At 41.8% G+C, this 18,301-nt stretch overlaps 1 protein-coding gene across 1 annotated transcript; it reads left to right on the forward strand.

The window, feature by feature from the left end:
* Positions 1-4,608: 4,608 nt before the first annotated feature.
* LOC112943643 (C-C chemokine receptor type 5-like) lies at positions 4,609-15,110 on the forward strand. Its single transcript, XM_026034868.1, has 3 exons — positions 4,609-4,657; positions 10,821-10,968; positions 12,089-15,110. The coding sequence occupies exons 2-3, from the start codon at positions 10,953-10,955 to the stop codon at positions 13,168-13,170; spliced, it is 1,098 nt and encodes a 365-aa protein (XP_025890653.1). The 5' UTR covers positions 4,609-4,657; positions 10,821-10,952; the 3' UTR covers positions 13,171-15,110.
* Positions 15,111-18,301: the final 3,191 nt, after the last annotated feature.

Raw genomic sequence — 18,301 nt, forward strand, 5'->3', positions numbered from 1 at the left:
TACCTTTTAGCCAGGGCTGGGATCTCTGCAAGAAAAGCACTGTTCAGGAACATTTCAAACGCATCATCTCAGCTTCTCTGCTTTGTGATATAAGTGAAGTTCATGCCTCTAAACAATCATTTAAATATGCACAAAGTGAGTTTTGTTTGCACAGCAAAAAACAAATGAGAAGCAATCTACTATTAAAATCAAAATCAGTGTTAAGAACAAAACACTCGAGCAAGTGCAGCCCATTCCCAACCCAGCACAGCAGAAGCAATAAGAAATCAGCATAGGGAGCTGTTTTTCAAAATACCTTTAATCTCCAAGCCATCATAGCTGTTGATTATTATATGTGGTACACACAACCCCACAAAAAAACTTGAGGACACCATAGTTATGGCTTTCCATCACTAATGTTATAATGTTATTGCAATCATTATACAGTATTTGCTTAGTCTTACAAACTGTTGCAAATGTATTATATAGGTAAAATATTACATATCTTAAAACCAGAATAGTTTCTCCTATTTTGCTTGGACGTGTTCCTTACAACACAGAGAAAGGGAGTAAAAGAGGGAGAAAAGGAGAGGGATTTTTACAAGTCAGAGTCATGGGAGCTCAGGCAGCTTGAAAACATCATCCACTTAATTTCAGTCTGAACACTCCCCATTAGGGGCATAAATCAGAACTCTCACATAACTGTGTGCACAAAAATGTCTTTTTTTTCTCAACTGAGAAGTGCACTTCGAGTTACCCATTCCACATCCCAAGAATGAACCCAATGCCTTATGCCAAACCCAAGCCTCTGCTTACCAATCACAGAGTCATGAGACCCGCACATAGATATTTCAAGGATAACCTCTTCTGAGTTCTTTCCAAGGACAGATCTGTGTAAGAGAGAAAGTGAAAGTGAAATCCATTCCTGAGAGACTTCAATATTTAATGCAATTATGTCATTGATCAACATAATCACAGAATCATTATGGTTGGAGACCTTCAAAATCATCAAATCCAACCACAAGGCCTTCTACACCATGTGTGTTACACCAYGTAAGTGCCTTGTCTGCATGTGTTTTGAACACTGACAGGACGGTGACTCCACCACTTCCCAGGTTAGCCTGTTCCAGTGCTTCCATGTAAAATTTCTCTCTCTTCCAATTTCCACTCTTTCCATGTAAAATTCTTCCTAATGTCTAGCCTGAACCTCCCCTGGCACCACATGTGGTCATTTCCTCTTGTCCTATCTCTAGATATTCTAGAGGAGAGACCAACCTTCATCTCACTACAACCTCCTTTCAGGTAGCTGAAGAGAGCAACAAGGTCTCCCCTTCTCCAAACTAAAAAACCCCAGCTCCCCTGGTTGCTCCTCGTAAGGTCTGTGCTCCAGCCTCTTCACCAGCTTCATTGCCCTTCTCCGGATACACTCCAGTGCCTCAATGTCCTTCTTGTAGTGAGGGGCCCAAACCTGAACACAGTATTTGAAGTGCAGCCTCACTAGCACTGAGTATATTGGAATTATCACTTCCCTGGTCCTGCTGTTCCTGCTGTTCCACTGCGCCTGATACCAGCCAGGAGGCCCTTGGCCTTCTTGGCCACCTAGGCCCTGCTGGCTCATGTGCAGCCGCCTGTCAACCAGCACCCCCAGGTCTTTTTCTGCCGTGCAGCTCTGCGGGCACCCTGCCTCAACCTGCAGTGCTGCAGGGGGTGGTGGTGACCAAAGTGCAGGACCCAGCACTTGGCCTTGTTGAATCTCCTACGGTTGGTCTCAGAYCATGGATTTGGCCTCTCCAGATCCCTCTTGGGAGCCTTCCTACCCTCCAGCAGATCTACTCATCCTGCCAGCTTGGTGTCATCTGAATACTTACTGAGGGTGAACTCATCCCCTCCTCCAGGTCGTTGATAAAGATATAAAAGAGGACGAGCCCCAACACTGACCCCTGGGGAACATGGCTCATGACYGGTCACCMGCTGGATTTAACTCCAGTCACCACCACTCTCTGGGCCCGGCCATCCAGCCGGTTCTTTACCCAGTGAAGAGTCCACCTGTCTAAGCCAGGAGCTGCCAGCTTCTTCAGGAGAAGGCAATGGGAGACTGTGCTGAAGGCCTTGCTGAAATCTAAGCAGACCAAGTCCACAGCCTTTCCCTCATGCACTAGGTGAGTCACCTGGTCATAGAAGGAGATCAGGTTGGTGAGACAGGACCTGCCTTTCACGAACACATGTTGGGTGGGCCTGATCCTCTGGTTGTCCCACACATGCTGTGTGATCACCTTACTTAAGATGATCTGCTCTATAACTTTCCTCAATACCAAGGTCAGGCTGACAGGCCTGTAGTTCCCCAGATCTTCCATCCAACCCTTCTTGTAGATGGGCGTCACATTGGCAAGTCTCCAGTCATCTGGGAACTCCCTGTTGACAGACCAGTTGATAGATGATGAACAGCAGCGTGGTGGGCACTTCCACCAGAGCACTTCCCTCAGAACCCTCGAGTGGATCCCAACTGGACCCATAGACTTGTGGATTTCCAAGTGAGATAGATAGATGATTACACATTGGTATAGATTTTTTTYCCTATATATCTTTAACATATCATCTGCAGAGACTCTCTCCAAACAACCAGATTTTTTTCTCTTCCTGCACAGGAAAGCTTTAGCTTGGAAGTACCACATTTGCTAAGTTTCTAAGACCGAATTCTAATGTCACTTGCATGTTTGCACTACCAGTTTCAGCTGTAAGTGCTTTTTACTTGGGCAAACAGATAGATGAAGAAAAACTAAGGAGATTGACAACTCCTGAAAGTCTCCAAAGGCATAAGGGAAATCTGGGGGTTGCAGCACAGGGACAGAAGAGGCTAAGGCACCCTTTGGTACCACCTGACAACTACACTTGCCCATAGCCCCAGGCAATGGGCTCCAAAGCAAACATAAGTGTACAAAAATCTACCTGTCTCTACCACACTAGCAGCTTGTGCATTCAGTAATAATAGATGTCCCCATGGRAAAAAAAAAAAAAAAAAAAGTCAAATTCAGACAGCAAATCAGAAGAAAACAGGATGGTTAAAAAGAAAATGGGGGTTGTGTCTCCCTGCCACCCACATGTCCCTGGGGGGAAGGCCCTTTCTGCCCAGGCTTCATTTCACACACTGAAGTCTCCCAGTAGGCTGCAGCTTGTATTGCTCCAAAAGCCACACAGTCCCTTCCAGAGCATCAGGAAAAGTTTATTTGCTTTCAGTCATCTCTGAGACTCCTTTTTCTAATTTGTTGCCTTGCCTCTTCTGCTATGGCTTGCAGCCCTGCAAGCCTCTTTTTTTCACTCTCCGAAAGATATGCGGTCAGGTTGCATATTATTGGTTTTATTGAAACTCTACATAGATATTTTTTTTTCCAGGAAATGACAAAACCATCTTAACTGTAGCAAAAGTCAGCATCATAGGTATGCCAGAAATACTGCTGTGTGTTACCAGACAGCTTTAGAGGAAGTTGTTAATAGTTGCTGATAAAAAAAACAAAGGCAAAATTAAAAAATATAGCCTAGCTATTACTTACTATAAAATTTTAAAGACTCCTCRGGGACTAGATAAATGGTAAGATTCTTTGCCAATTTTGGTTTACAATGATAACTGATGCAAGTCGCAATTAGCACCCCAAGAGCTGGAGGCTGCTGAAGCTGGAGTGCCAAAAGCATTGGTGAGGCAACTGTTTAAAAAGCATGCAAAAGTCTSTGCACTCAACTCAAAGAGCAGTTATTCTCTCTGTCTTTCATCTTTTTCTTGCTACTGCTTTCAACCCTGCAGCATCACCACATCAAGAAGATAACAAACTGTGGTTCCAGTCTAATTCATGCAGCAGCTTCTTAGAACTGCCAGACCAGCTTGGCTTTGCAAAACTTGTACCAATGTTCAAGAAAGCGCTTGCAGCATGCAGTGGAGTTGTGGTGGGACTGCAAAGATGACAGCTATATCAGCACAGCGCTGTGCCAGACCCAGTTACCTCTGAAACATGTCTGTGTTAATACAGCTGGGCTTCTTCCGGGGCTTTGATTTGTCTCTCTTCACAACATTAGAGGCAAGTTTGATTCTATCTTCCATGTCATTGTTCTGCAGGGTATAAACATATTCGGATTTTGCTTACGCATTCTTTTTTTTTTTTTTTTCGTACTGATGAAAGAAAGAATCAGGGATAGGTTCAGATTGCATCAAACAGAAACCATGAATATGAAAAATTCTATGCTGAGTTTATTTTCRTAGTCATTTTGAAGATCTGAATTTAATTTTAAAAGTCAAATTCTGTTTATTAAATATTTTGTATTACTTTCTGTTGAGCTACAGAAATATGCAGAGCAGTTACAAATAGTGGTAGACCCAAGGATACAGTTTTATTGAACAGAACCTAGTAGGCTCAACCCTGAAGAGGAATGTGCTGGTTTTGATACCAAACTCCAGCTAGAGCAGAATGAGTGATGCCTGTAAAGTCTTCATCCCTCACTTTTGAACTCATTGTGAAAACTGAGCATTTCTGGAAAAGAAGAACAATGACCTTGCTTCTTGTAATAGTTTAATAGTTTTGCAATAGATCACACAGGAAGTGCTATTTCCTATTTTCAAAGATAGGGTTTAACTATATGTTCAGTCACAAAGAAGAAGACACAGTCGGAAAAATACAAGCTTGGTAAACCAGTGAGTAAATAATTTTCTTTCCTTTCTTTTACACATAAATGCTTATATATGAATAGAGATTAATTAAGTGGAGAAGTATGCACACTTAATTAGAATGGTAGGAGATCTACCATTTAAGCACAGACACTTTTGAAGAATGACTGGATTCGGTAGACAGCTTAGAACCCAGTATAAGGTAAGTGCTACAGCTAAGAGTTAAATTGGATAAATACTGTATAAAATTGTCATCTTTTTGTACTAGAAACTTCTTGGACATTGGTTTTGAAGTCATTGTAGGCCAATGACTCTAGCTGACCTAGACTCTGATTAGATATAATTTTTTCACAATCTAACTGCAGCAAATCAAAGTCATATCTAGCTCTTTCAGGTGAAGATGGCAGAAGTCCTTTTTCASTAACCTATTACAGCCTGCCTGGATTTCTTTGTACTATTCAAACATTTAATCTGTTAAAAATGCTGGTTCTTCGTGTGAAGTGTTCTTTGGGGTTGGTTCCTCTTTTTCTTTTTTTAATATTAGTCTCAGGGTCATTATATTAGAAAGCCTCCAGTCCATATTTAAACTAGAAATAACAGTTTTATGTTCAATCATCATGATCTGGCTTGCAATTTCATGTTAGTGAGGGTTTTACATGAATGAAATCTTTCAGTGCTATGCTGAAGCTGTGCCATTCTAGCATAGGGGGAAAAGTGAGCTCTCCTGCTTGGATAATTTGCCACTTCAGGATTCCCAAAAAAGCTGTAGTAATCTAAGAATAAAATTTTTATTTTGCAGTGTATCAAACATGCAGCAGTAGCAACATTTGCTTTCATTGGAGAATTCCAGTGTAATTAAACAATTAACAAAACCAAAGCATTGGGTTCCAAATGCCCTGTGGAAACACAGAAGGGTGGGATGGCTGTGGCCCTGTGTCACATGTTGGGATTCTCCACTCCGGATCATTTTCTTTTTTTTTTTTTTTTTTGACAAGTTCATCCCTGGAACAGTTGTGAATGTAATTATTGTTTGAATTATTCTGAGTTCAAAATTTTATTTGAAGCAGTTGTTCGAGGGAAAAAAAAAAAAGAACAGCCATGCTACCACAGGATTTAGCTTACACTAGAGAAATGTAGTTTCTTTCCATCTCAGTTTCTCAGAGCACTTATTGCGAGTGCTTATGTTGATATTTTACACTACATTTGTTTAGATAAGAATACGTACTACTTCTTTCATCCCATGATGACAGAGGGTGACTCTAGTAAGTCAGAAAACCTCAGATTTTTTGCAGAACTGTTGTCTGCTTTGTGTAGGAACAGAAACAGCAAGATACGAAGAATTAAAAGAGAATTAAGTCTGTTTTTTCCTTTTAAGCCCAAAACATATTTTTTTCCCTGAAAGTTCTGTAACAGTGTAAAAATGAATTAGGTGGGAGGAAAGCAATTCTGAAGATAGGATGTTTCTAAAGCCTAGCACTTGTGAAAGAAGGAAGCATCTTTCCTTCAGCATATCCAGGAAAGGCTTTGTTTGTACCATGTGAAAAGATGTGTCTGAAGGAAAATACCACCTCAAGGTCTTAAATATAGCATTTAGTTTATACTTGTATTTTTCCCTTCAGCTCTTTTGGTAACTCTGGAAAAGTATGAGCAAATATTTGTTCCCCAAGCTGACTTGGCCCGTGCATCGTGTCCTCTATAGTTTTGCCTGCTCAGAGACTCCTTCTGGAAGAGCAAAGGCAAAGGACATCTCCCTTGCAACATCTGCTATCAGGGTATTATTTCTCTTCATTTGAGTTTCAGTTATACTCTGGGCTGCATTCTGCACCCTTCATAAAGTGCCCTAGATTGCACTGACACATACTTTCAAATTGACTACAAGTCATTAAGTCATTTCTTCTTTTGTGTCACAAATACTGCCTTTTGTGAAGATGAAGAGAGCAGGCACGGGGCTAGGTTTGTGTTATTTCATGTTACCAGAAGGGATGGACTAGATGATCTCTAGAGATCCCTTCTAATCTCAACCATTCTGTGATGAAAAGCGAAAGGGAGAGGAAACTCCGGAGGTCATTCAGTTTTGAGATAAGTGACCACTGTGTGAATGCCCCTCTGTCCTGTAATTATTGAATGTTCTGATTTCTGTGAGGAGACTTTTCAAGAACCCCTTCATTGCTCAGCATGTTCACTGAGCAATGAGTTGTGATAACTACCATTCCTTCATGAGTCGGTGTAGCATCAGTCCCTGAGACTTAACTACAAAAATACGCAAGCGTCTCTTAGTCAAACTTAGACTACCCTATGGAAAAAAAAAAAAAAAAAAAAAAGGATATCCTATAGGTACTAACCAATACTCAAAAGCTAACAAGCCTTCTCTCAAAGAAGCCCAAAGGTCCAAACGCAGAAACTAAAGAGTTGCGATTTTACGTCACATCTTGACTACAGGAATGTCTGAAGTTGCAGTATGTGCAGCTTTGTTATAAATCGCAATGACATTCAAGTATATCTCTTTTGGCTTGAAGCATTAAGTTTGTTAAGAAATTCAAATGTTTTCCCCTTGAAGCAGTAACCCCGTATTTTCCCTGCAAGAATTCCTTCTGATCTCTTCAATTTTACTCACTTGCAAATAGGTTTCAAAAATAAGTTTCCCTGTGGTACAACAAAGATTTTGATCAGAATGAGTCTAAAGAATGAAAGATTTGGCCAACATTTCTAATTTAACCCATTGTTCGTGGGAAGGATTCTGTTTTGGCCCTGTAGATTCATGTACATATGAAAACGAGCCATTAAGGCTGGCAGCAGCTATCAGGATGCCATCACAAGGGGAATGTTGAGTATATGACTAGATTGATGATAGGTTAGAGATGGTACATGTCAAAATAAGGCCATGGCATGTGCACTTATAGCCACAGACAACACTGGCAATCTTAGAACAATTTATTTATCTGCCTTTGCTACTGTCTACTTCACCGTGTGCGAGGCCCAATGCACAAACAGGATTGAAGATCTAAGCCATGCAAAACTGTACTGAACTCAGAACGTAACCAGTCCACTGTGAGAAAATGAGAGCCTCTATCTGTTGGACTGGTCATTGGTTTAGTCTTTTTTGCATGATAAACACACAGAATAAATTAGAAGCAAAAGAAACAAAAAATCCCCTTCTCTTAAGTTTCTATCTTAGGTTTGGCTTGGTTGCCCTCTATGGTAGAAACTGCCCAGAATTTCTGCTAGTGATCGAAACTACTTTGTGCCTGCTGTAACTGTGGGTGTTTGAGCAGAACAGTGAGACTTTGATGGCCCCATTCAGTCATAAAAACAGCAAGAAAACCCTGCAAGCGAAAATCCTTAAGAGTTCAAAGATTGGTTTGTAATTTGAGACGAAAAACTTGAGGTAAATAAGCATGTAAGTATTAGCCCTCCAATCAGAATCACCTCAAAAAGGGCTATATATACTTAAAGCATAAGATCATAGATAAATCTGTAGGTTTCTTTAATAATATTCTCATTTCTGAAGGTTCATGTCTAGATTATTTTAGAGCCAAAACAGATTCCTTGTCAGGGTCCACAGCTTCAGCAGAAAATATTCTTCTCAGCATGAAAATGAAAATCGGAAAATGGTTAAAGAAAAGTTTAAAAAATCAAATGCAACATTGGCTTCCTATGGAATTTGTTAGTGAGTTCTTCATGACTATGTTGATGTGCATAAAATAAAGAGCTTTTGGAAAGCATTTTAGAAAATGTTTTCCAATTTCGTGCTTGCAGTAAAGATGCAAACCTGACTTCTAACCCAACCAAATGCTCAGCAATTTCCCATCAGGTGGCTGTAAACCAAAGAACCACAATACACACTGTGTTTCTTGGACATATGAATGTGACTTATAGAGGGGAGGAGCTGAATCTTGGCAGTGGAGATAAAAGGCCTGGGCAGTAAAGAATCAGAATCAAGAGGAAACTAGCTACCGGTTCTGCTACTCCTACAGCTTCGGTGGTCTTGTCTGTAAATCTCAGACTAAGTTCCAATCTAGGTAATAAAGATTTTTGCTATCTTATCATTTATATATATATACACAAGTGTGTGCATTAAAATATATACATACATCTGTGTGCAGGTGTGTGTATATATATGCATATACATACCCAGATGAGAGAAAACTGTAAACAACAAACATTGTGCAATCAGTAAAATTTGTTAAGATGGTTTGTCTAATATGTGTGTCTATCTCTTCACTGAGATAAAGGTCCAGATTAAATTAAGACCGAGTGTGCAAGTAACTATGAGGAAGTAGTGCTTTCCTCAGACAGCTGAGTAACCAAACATAAACTGAGACGCTTCAGAAATTTTACATGCTGTAGATCAGAGCAGACCGCTGCGGTTACTAACTGTGGCCTCCACCAAAACACAGGCTAGGGCACATGCCTGTGTGCTGCCTCAGTTACTGGCTGAGTTTCTTCATCTACGTTTAGTCTTACAGCACTCAAGTGGAGAGAGATTCACCTGGTGGTTTTGAGAATGAGGCCCCTAAATTCGTAACCAGCCAGCAACTTCTGCAAAAGAGCTCTGGAAAAATAAGTGCCTGGTGCAGGGTACACATCTCCACTGACAATGTGCTCAGGGGGCTACAAAGAGGAGAAGCACAAGGAGTACTGCAGTATATGAGTTGTCGGGGCTCCTGGAACAAGTTGGGGCCGGGGTAGTGCCTGAAGTCTTCTGAGCTGGAAGCAGTCCGCAGCTGTAGCCAAGAGAACAGTCAGTCACCAATCAACTGCAGGAACACAACACCCGATAAAAGGAGTGCTTTTCATACAGGAAAAAGCAGCAGACTTCTCTCAGACAAAAATAAAGATTTTAGCAGATTGCACTATTTGACTGACTACCAAATGCACCAATTTCACTTCCCCATTAAGTGACTAAAAAGTAGGTTTTGGTCCCTCTAAGGTTCATCTTCAGAAAATCCTGTTCCTTGCCTCCCACAGAGCCCATGGAAATTCTTTCATTTTACCCAGGAGTGAGTTAGAAAAAAAAAATCCTTACTTTTGGGAGACCAAATTACACCAAGTTATGCTTCTGCATCCTATCTGAGTCCTGCCCGATGGCTGGGCTGGGACTGGGTTAGTTGAGGTGGGATGTTGGTTTACATTGAACTCTCAAGTCTTTGCCTGCTTCCGCTATAAGAGAAGTTGCAAAAGTAAGTAAAACACTACTTACTTCTGTGCTGTGATTCTTTCATGTCAGAAAATTTCATTTCAGGTACTCTGAATACTCTGTATTTTCAGATACAATAAAATTTGGAAATAAGCAAATATTATCACCCAAGAGCAGCTTCTAGTCAGCCCTGAACAGTATGCTCTAATTAAAAATTGAGTGTACCAAAAATGCACTACCCCCTTTTCCTTTTCTTTCACAAAAGATTTATAGAAATAGAAATCACAGAAACACAGAATTGTTGAGGTTGGAAGGAACCTCTAGAGATCATCTAGTCCAACTCCCTTGCTCCAGCAGGCACACCTAGAGCATGTGGCACGGGGTGGAATCCAGGTGAGTTTTGAAGATCACCAGAGAAGGAGACTCCACAGCCTCCCTGGACAGCCTGTTCCAGGGCTCTGTCACCCTCACAGTAAAGAAGTTCCTCCTTACATGGAGATGGAACTTCCTGTGTTTCCATTTGTACCCATTGCCCCTTGCCCTATCACTGGCCACCACCAAGAAGAGTTTGGCTCCATCCTCCCTATGGTCTCCCCTCAGGTACTTATACATATTGATCAGCTCTCCTCTCAGTCTTCTCTTCTCTGGGCTAAACAGGCCCAGCTTGTTTAATCTTTCCTCCTACGAGAGATGCTCCAGTCCCTTAATCATCTTTGTTGCCCTCTGCTGGTCCCTCTCTAGTAGCTCCACGTCCCTCATACTGAGGAGACCAGAACTGCACCCAGTASTCCAGGTGGGGCCTTGCCAGAGCTGAGGAGAAGGGCAGGATCCCCTCCCTTGACCTGCTGGCAACATCCTCCTGATGCAGCCAGGATCCCATTGGCCTTCTTGGTGTTGAGGGCACACTGTCGCCTCATGGTTAACTTGTTGTCCACCTCGTCTCTCAAATCACTCTCCATAGAGCTTTTTTTCCAGCAGGTCAATCCCTGAATCTGTTATGCCAATTTAGAAGCTGTTTGCCTATCTTTCTTTTAACTGTGAATTTCCATGCAGGATACCAGTTGAACGTGCCCAGAATTTTCTGCGGAGGAGAGAACTACAATTGGTTTTCATTCCAGAGCTACACAACATTCGCCTTTTTATCCCAGATCTGCACTGCCTACTCACTTGCCCTGCAATCTCAGGATGGAATATTCACTTGGTAAGTGTCATTGGTGCCGGTGCAGCACAATCATTTCTGCACTGCCAGCAACCTCATCCACAGAATCACATGAAATCACAGAATGTCTGAGGTTGGAAGGAACCTCTAGAGATCATCTAGTCTGATCTCACAGCTCTAGCAGGGACACCAAGAGCAAAGGTTCACATCCATTTTTTTTTAATATCTCCAAAGAAGGAGACTCCACAAACTCTTTTGGCAGACTGTTCCAGGGTTCTGTCACCCTAACAGTAAAGAAGTTCTTCCTCATATGGAAAGGAAACTTCCTGTGTTTCAATTTGTATCCATTACCTCTTGTTCTGTCGCGGGCCGCCTCCAAGAAGAGTTTGGCCCCATTCTCTTTACATCCTCCCCTCAGATATTTGGACATGTTGATAATAGCCCCTCTCAACCTTCTCTTCTCTAGGCTAAACAGGTCCAGCTTGCTTAGTCTTTCTTCGTAAGAGAGATGCTCCAATCCCTTAGTCATCTTCGCTGCCCTCTTCTGAACCCTCTCTAGAAGCTCCACATCCCTCTTATACTGGGGAGCCCAGAACTGCACCCAATATTCCAGGTGCAGCCTCACCAGAGCTGAGRAGAGGGGCAGGATCCCCTCCCTTGACCTGCTGGCAACACTCCTCCTGATGCAGCCAGGATCCCATCGGCCTTCTTGGCCACGAGGGCACACTGCTGACTCATGGGTAACTTGGTGTCAACCAGGACCCCCAGATCCCTCTCCGTGTAACTGCCCTCCAGCAGGACAACCCCTAATCTGTACTGGTGCCTGGGGTTATTCCTCCCCAGGTGCAGGACCCTGCACTTGTCCTTGTTCAACCTCATGAAGTTTTCCTCTGCCCAACTTTCCAGCCTGTCCAGGTCTGTCTGAATGGCAGCACAGTCCTCCGGAGTGTCGGCCACTCCACCCAGCTTGGTGTCATCTGCAAACTTGCTCAGGGTGCACTCAGTGTCCTCGTCCGGGTCCTTAGCCAGGACCGTAGCATCGGCACAGCTCATATGTTGAAGAGCCAGAAATAATCCAGGGGAGGGCAGCAATGGCTTTCATTCCATGCAAAGCAACGCTATGGAGTGCCCTGCCATTGAACACCCTTTTCTTCCTTTCTAGATGAACACATGGTGGAAAACCACACTGCTGACGTAGAGGACTTCCTACTGACAACTGAATACCTCTATGAAGAGGGCATGCCATGCATGAACATTGAAGAAAGGAACTTTGCAGCAAAATTTCTGCCACCRCTTTAYTCTCTGGTGGTGATATTTGGCCTCCTGGGCAACATGCTCGTTGTCCTTATTCTGGTGAAATACAAGCGGCTCAAGAGTATGACTGACATCTACCTGCTCAATTTGGCAATTTCTGATCTGCTCTTCATATTTTCCCTCCCGTTTTGGGCTTACTATGCTGCCCGGGAGTGGATTTTTGGCGATGCGCTCTGCAAGATTCTCTCAGGTGCCTACCTGCTCGGCTTCTACAGCGGCATCTTTTTCATCATCCTCCTCACCATAGACAGGTACCTGGCCATAGTGCACGCGGTGTTTGCTTTGAAAGCCAGAACAGTCACCTACGGCATCCTGGCCAGCACTGTCACTTGGGTTGTTGCTCTGTTAGTCTCCCTCCCTGGAGTCTTCTTTCACAAAAGTCAACTGGAAGGTTCTCGTAATACTTGCAGCCCTCACTATCCMATATCTGATGCCATAAATTGGAAGTACTGCCAAACTTTAATGATGAACATCCTGGGACTTATTCTCCCCATGCTCATTATGATTTTCAGTTACTCCCAAATTCTAAAAACATTAATGAGATGTAGGAATGAGAAAAAGCACAAAGCAGTCAGACTTATTTTTGTGATCATGATTTTTTACTTTGTCTTCTGGACACCATTTAATATTGCCTCTTTTTTGTATACCTTTCAAACTTCATTATCCCTCAATACTTGTGAAGCCAGTGGTCCGCTGGGGAAAGCAATCCAAGTGACAGAGACGATTTCAATGATCCACTGCTGTATCAACCCGGTGATCTATGCATTTGTGGGAGAAAAATTTAGGAAATATCTTTATGCCTTTTTCCGAAAGCATGTTGCAGCTCACCTCTGCAAAAAGTGTCCTGCTCTTTATCGTGAAAAATTAGAAAGAGTCAGTTCCACATGCACCCCATCCACTGCAGAGCATGACATCTCAACTGGACTGTAAGAAAGATCGAGTAGTAAACTTTGCATCACCCTCTTTGCCTTAAGGACTGCACTTTTTATTGAAGATATGTATGGTAATCACTACTGAAAGCTGGATTTTTGTAGTTATTGTATTGTAGTTAATTGTAGTATTATTGTAGTTAATTGTTCCCTTGGAATACAGCATTTTCTGTTTTTACGCTAAGAGAATTGATGAGTTGTCCAGAAAAGTTATATGCCATACTAGCATCACTTCAAAATTTGAATGAGGCCCAGAATAGTATGATTCTGGTGCTTGACACCCATTTTATCCAATGAATAAATGCTAGCAAGATTTTCTTATGAGGAATACAATATTGAAGAGACTAAGGAGTGATGTACCATGTCACAAGAGCCCTCTATTGTTATGCAAACAATGTAAGATAAATACTTGGAGGAAGTTTTGAGGATCGATGACCTGTTTAGTTTTCAGCATTAATGACAAACCTAAAATCCTAATGACTTTTGGAAGTGTCAGTGTTCTTTCTGTAGCACAGGTAGCTATTTGGAAGCATTTAGCTGTCTTTATTTTGCTCCTCTCCCCCTGCATGAATAAAAGATATTTCCATTAATACAAGGTTGAGGATGAATATGAGATACGTGAATATCTCTTCTCTGCTGGCAGAGGTGACTGACCTTCATCTTGGGCCATTCTAGCCAAGGATTTATCTAATATGTAAATTTAATTACATGTAAAATTTAATTCTTTTCTTTTAGCTATAAGCTAAATTATAGTATTTTGTTTCAGTTCATTAATTTCATGCCTGCCATATCAATGTTCAGTTGCTAACATCTTCCAAATGGCAACACCAAGGTTTCTGTGGGATCAATGTTACAAGAAATTGCACGCTCCAAGGAAAACATCACATGGTCAAGAGAARAAAAGAACATCAGCAAAGCTCCTCAAGGAAGCAGTAAAATTGCCTTGCTATTTGTCATGTCAGATTTTGTATAAAAAATTAAAATAACATCATATATTTCTGAAATAATTTGGAGACCATGAGCACTGACTGGAGACCATCCTAGTCCTGGATAGATAAACTGAAATGTGCAAAGGGCCCAGAAGATGCAATAGCTAGGGTTAGGCTCCTAYGCAATACGAACATGCTGTGAGTATACAATGTAAGTTGGTGTTTTGGGATACCTTCTGTGCAGAAAGCAGCCTTGAAATCCAGAAAAGCAACTAAGTCCAGAGTAGACCTTCTGCCTTTCACCTTCTCAAGAGAATAGTTTCCTCTGAGCACTGATGCCACAATCAAAAATCAGTCCTTACTGAAGACTTAGGCTGTTAGCATGAGCTGCAGTGTCCTGCTCTCCAGAGGCCCCTGGAGGTGACTGTAGAAGGAAAGCTCTGAAGCCTCACACTTGCTTACAAGACAACTAGAAGAGTGAGCGTGCAGTGAGGAAAACAGAGCCTGGAATAACACTGTCCCTTAGGAAAAATTGTGAAGGTTCACGTGGTTTGAGTTGTTTCATTTAGCCAGAATCTCACCATACAGAACTATCTCTTCTGCTCTACAAGTGTCCTATGGTTGTAAATTTATGCCTTTATTTGGGATTTCCTGTRAAATAAAGTGGGGATATGATGTTAGCAGAGAAGAGAGATGCGCAGAGGGGAGTAGTTTTTGCTTCATGCTGTAAGGGAGTGCACTAATATTAGGCATGCAACTAAAACAGCAGCAAGTCTCTTCAGTGCCCTTCAGAGGTCAGCTGAGAGAAAGAGATGTCTGTGTCAGAAGCAGAAACTGAATTTAAATGGACTCTCGGATCGATTACTTCTCTGACCATGGAAGGAACGTAGAGGTGCTGGCTTGGTAATTCAGGCATCAGATGCCTCAGAGTGGGTAGCATGAAGAGGAATAGTCCCTTTAGCCTTACAACTTCAAGGCACTCCTACTAGTTGCCAGCTCTTATATTGTCAGATATGACATTCTGGCAATTCCTCTATGATGTTAACAGTTGAATACCAATTRAAAGATAGCATGCTCATAGTAAACTTCCCTGCTTGGAAATAACTTTTTTCCTTCTTTTGCACCTTTTTTATTGCACTAAAAGGAAGCACCTTTTTACTATTAAAGCAAAAAATAGTGTGATACAGAGATTGTAAGTATGATTATTACTGTATTGTATTTTAAACTCTTGATTTGTAAGAATTAATTCCTCCTTTTCTCATGTTAATGCAGTGATATTAATAAAATTAGTGCCTGAAATGCAATACMTACCCTGTAGTCCATGTTTTCCTTGGGATTGAGAGGCCATCAACTCTAATCCTAGAGGGCAGGTGGCAAAAGAGACRAGGATGGGCCTGAAACTGCTATACCACACTCTGAGGCAACCCAAATCTACCAAGTAGAGATCTGTTCATGCAGTCTAGAAGCCCTGGTAGCTGGTGTAGCTTTAGTCCATCAAGAAGCTTAAGAATAGACTTTGGGAAAAGTCTGGAGGCATAAATTTTAAGATGGATGACATCTGGCAGGTAGGAAGAAAAGGGCTGTGTATGCTATGAAGAAGAAGAAGTGGAGAATACAAAGAGCAATAAAAGATGACACTTTATTTGGTATTGGGATAAAGACAGGATTCTCCAAAAGCTTTCTGCAGCTGATTTCAGATCTCCTTATACTGAATCTGTATCATAGACTGACCACAACCAAATGGCCTTATCTCCACCATTTTATGTGTAGGCAACTTTAAGCATTTAATATGGAAATATGCCTCTGCTTCCATGTGTCATTCTCCCTGTTGCACTGTCCCAACCCCTTACTTCTAGCCTACCATCCAGACTCTCTTGCTTGCACTGTTTTCTTATCTCTTTTCTACAGAATGAGCTAGATTATATATACACCACTTTTCTTTCCAATTTTCATTGTCTGTTTCATGCTGACAGGAAAAACAAAAACAGCAAACCCTAAAGGATTAGCTTATTGTCATGTTACATGTCCAGCAAGGACCATTTTTGGTCAATCAGGAAGGGTCTTTGTGGTGGTTATTGCACTGAGGAAACAAAGTGTTGGTGGCCTCCAGACAACTTTGCAGCAGATTCTGAGTCTTGGCCAGTGAGATGTGGCTGCATCCTGGTACAGAAACAGGTCAGGTTGCTGTGAATTAGGCTAGCAGCACTTGAGAGAGTGACGAAATGAGAGTGTGCATTAGAAAGCATGTGCAAGTAACACCAGAAAGGCAACACGATTCAAGAGAAGACCTCTGGAAATGCTGCAGATTTACAACATTGAACTTCTCAGAGGATGATGAGTTGACAGGATTTTGTATCATGCTTATGAAAAGAACATCCGTGTGTAATCAATAAACTTCTCTGCACAGCCCAGCAACCAGTCAAATGGAGGAGGCTTTGCACAAGACAGGACAGAGCCAGACCTTCATGTTAGGAAATGCTACTACCACATATCTGGAAGCATTTGGGGAGGACTCCTCAAAGAGCAAAACTGCAGATTGTCCCTGGCAGATATTTTCTATGGGGCAAAAGGAAATGTAACAAAAGCACATATATGGTGTTAGTGAGTGCTGAGTGGTATCCACAAAGAACCACCAGATTTATAATGGTTTGCTTGTGGTATGAATAAATAGAAATAGTGAAACTTCTGGTAAGCAGAGCATGGGGATGTTCCTGTCACAAGACATTGTTGTTTGTTAATCCAACTGTGACTTTATGTGAGGCTCCTCTAAATAAGATAATGGTGGCTGGCACAAAGAGAAAGGGGAGCAAGTGAAAATAGATGACTATGGAAAAGTAGTGGGGGAAAAAATGGAAGAATTGCTTTATTAGCTTTAGTAAAGGCTAATAAAGTAATAGGCGGAGTAATGGAGAGATCAGAGTGCAAACATATAGGCACTTTAATTCTAACCTTAAAAGATTTAGGCAAGTAGTAGGGGCTATTTCAGTGAAGTAGCTCAGAAACAAGTATCACTCCTTCCAGGGAAAATGAGAACAGTGCTGAACACTATGAACATAAGGACAACTTTTGCACAGTATCTTACTGCAGTTAACAAAACATACATAGATGAAATGCCATGTGAGTGATATAAAGCCAACCAGATTAAACATCCCAAAAGGCTCTTGTTCCCTTTTGAAGTTTAATTTTCCCACTGCTTTCAATTACCAAGGCCTACTGACTTTTTCCAAGTGGCTATTGTGGTTACAGTGCCCTGAGGAGCATTAGGTCTTCTTATTGCAATGAAAAAAAGATTGAAGATAACATTAAAATCAGAAATAAATCAGTAAACTCCAGCATATTCAGTAAATCAACAGCAACCTGCAAGGCCAAAACACAGAAGGATGTTTCTTTAGGATAAGGGGTGAAGACATTGCTTTGTACCCACAATGTAGTGACACTTGCCTAGGAGGAACTGTGTTTCACTTGTAAAAAATCATTACAAAACTGCCAAGCCGTGCTGTATTTCCTAAGACAGTGAGGGCAGTCTTGGTTTGAGTGTCTAAAGCTTGAAATGACTGATTCCACGAAGGTGAGGCCACAGCACTGAGCTGGAGAAGGGCAACGTTATTGAATAAAAAGGCTAATGTGCAAAACTACACAAACCTTCAACTGAGAATCAGCCTCACAAAACTGCCTGCRAATCTGTGCTAGTGGGACGCTAAGAGCACAACCTGCCCTGATACCTCAATTTCTGAACAGAATGGAAACCAAGCGAGTGGAAGAGAAGGAGCCATCTGGACATCACCTACAGGGATGCTGTCTTGAGGTATGGGCAATCATACGCTACATCTGTTCTTTAGCATCTAGGAGTGTGTACCTATGTCCTCGCATGTACCTTGTCACTGTGCAGACTCTCTCCTGTCTTTCTGCGACATAGATTTTACTATGATGAAAATTGATGTGTAATTTCCCTAGCCTGGCTAATCAGGGAACCAGGGCTTTAAAACACACTGAGAGCTACTCCTGGCTCACTATTTAGACAGCTACAAGCAGCACGTATATTGATCTAGAAGTTGTAATAAAAATGCAACTGAAAACTGCAGAGTGAGATTTGAAGGCCCATGTAAAGATGGAGCTCCTAGAGAGCTGTAAATTTGTGAATCCCATGTCTAAGAACCCAAAAGAAAGGCTATTCCAGTATTCAACATCTTATATGTAAGTAGA

This window comes from Nothoprocta perdicaria, unplaced genomic scaffold, assembly GCF_003342845.1.
Source record: "Nothoprocta perdicaria isolate Ctin4 unplaced genomic scaffold, notPer1 scaffold_150, whole genome shotgun sequence".
NCBI lineage: Eukaryota > Metazoa > Chordata > Aves > Tinamiformes > Tinamidae > Nothoprocta > Nothoprocta perdicaria.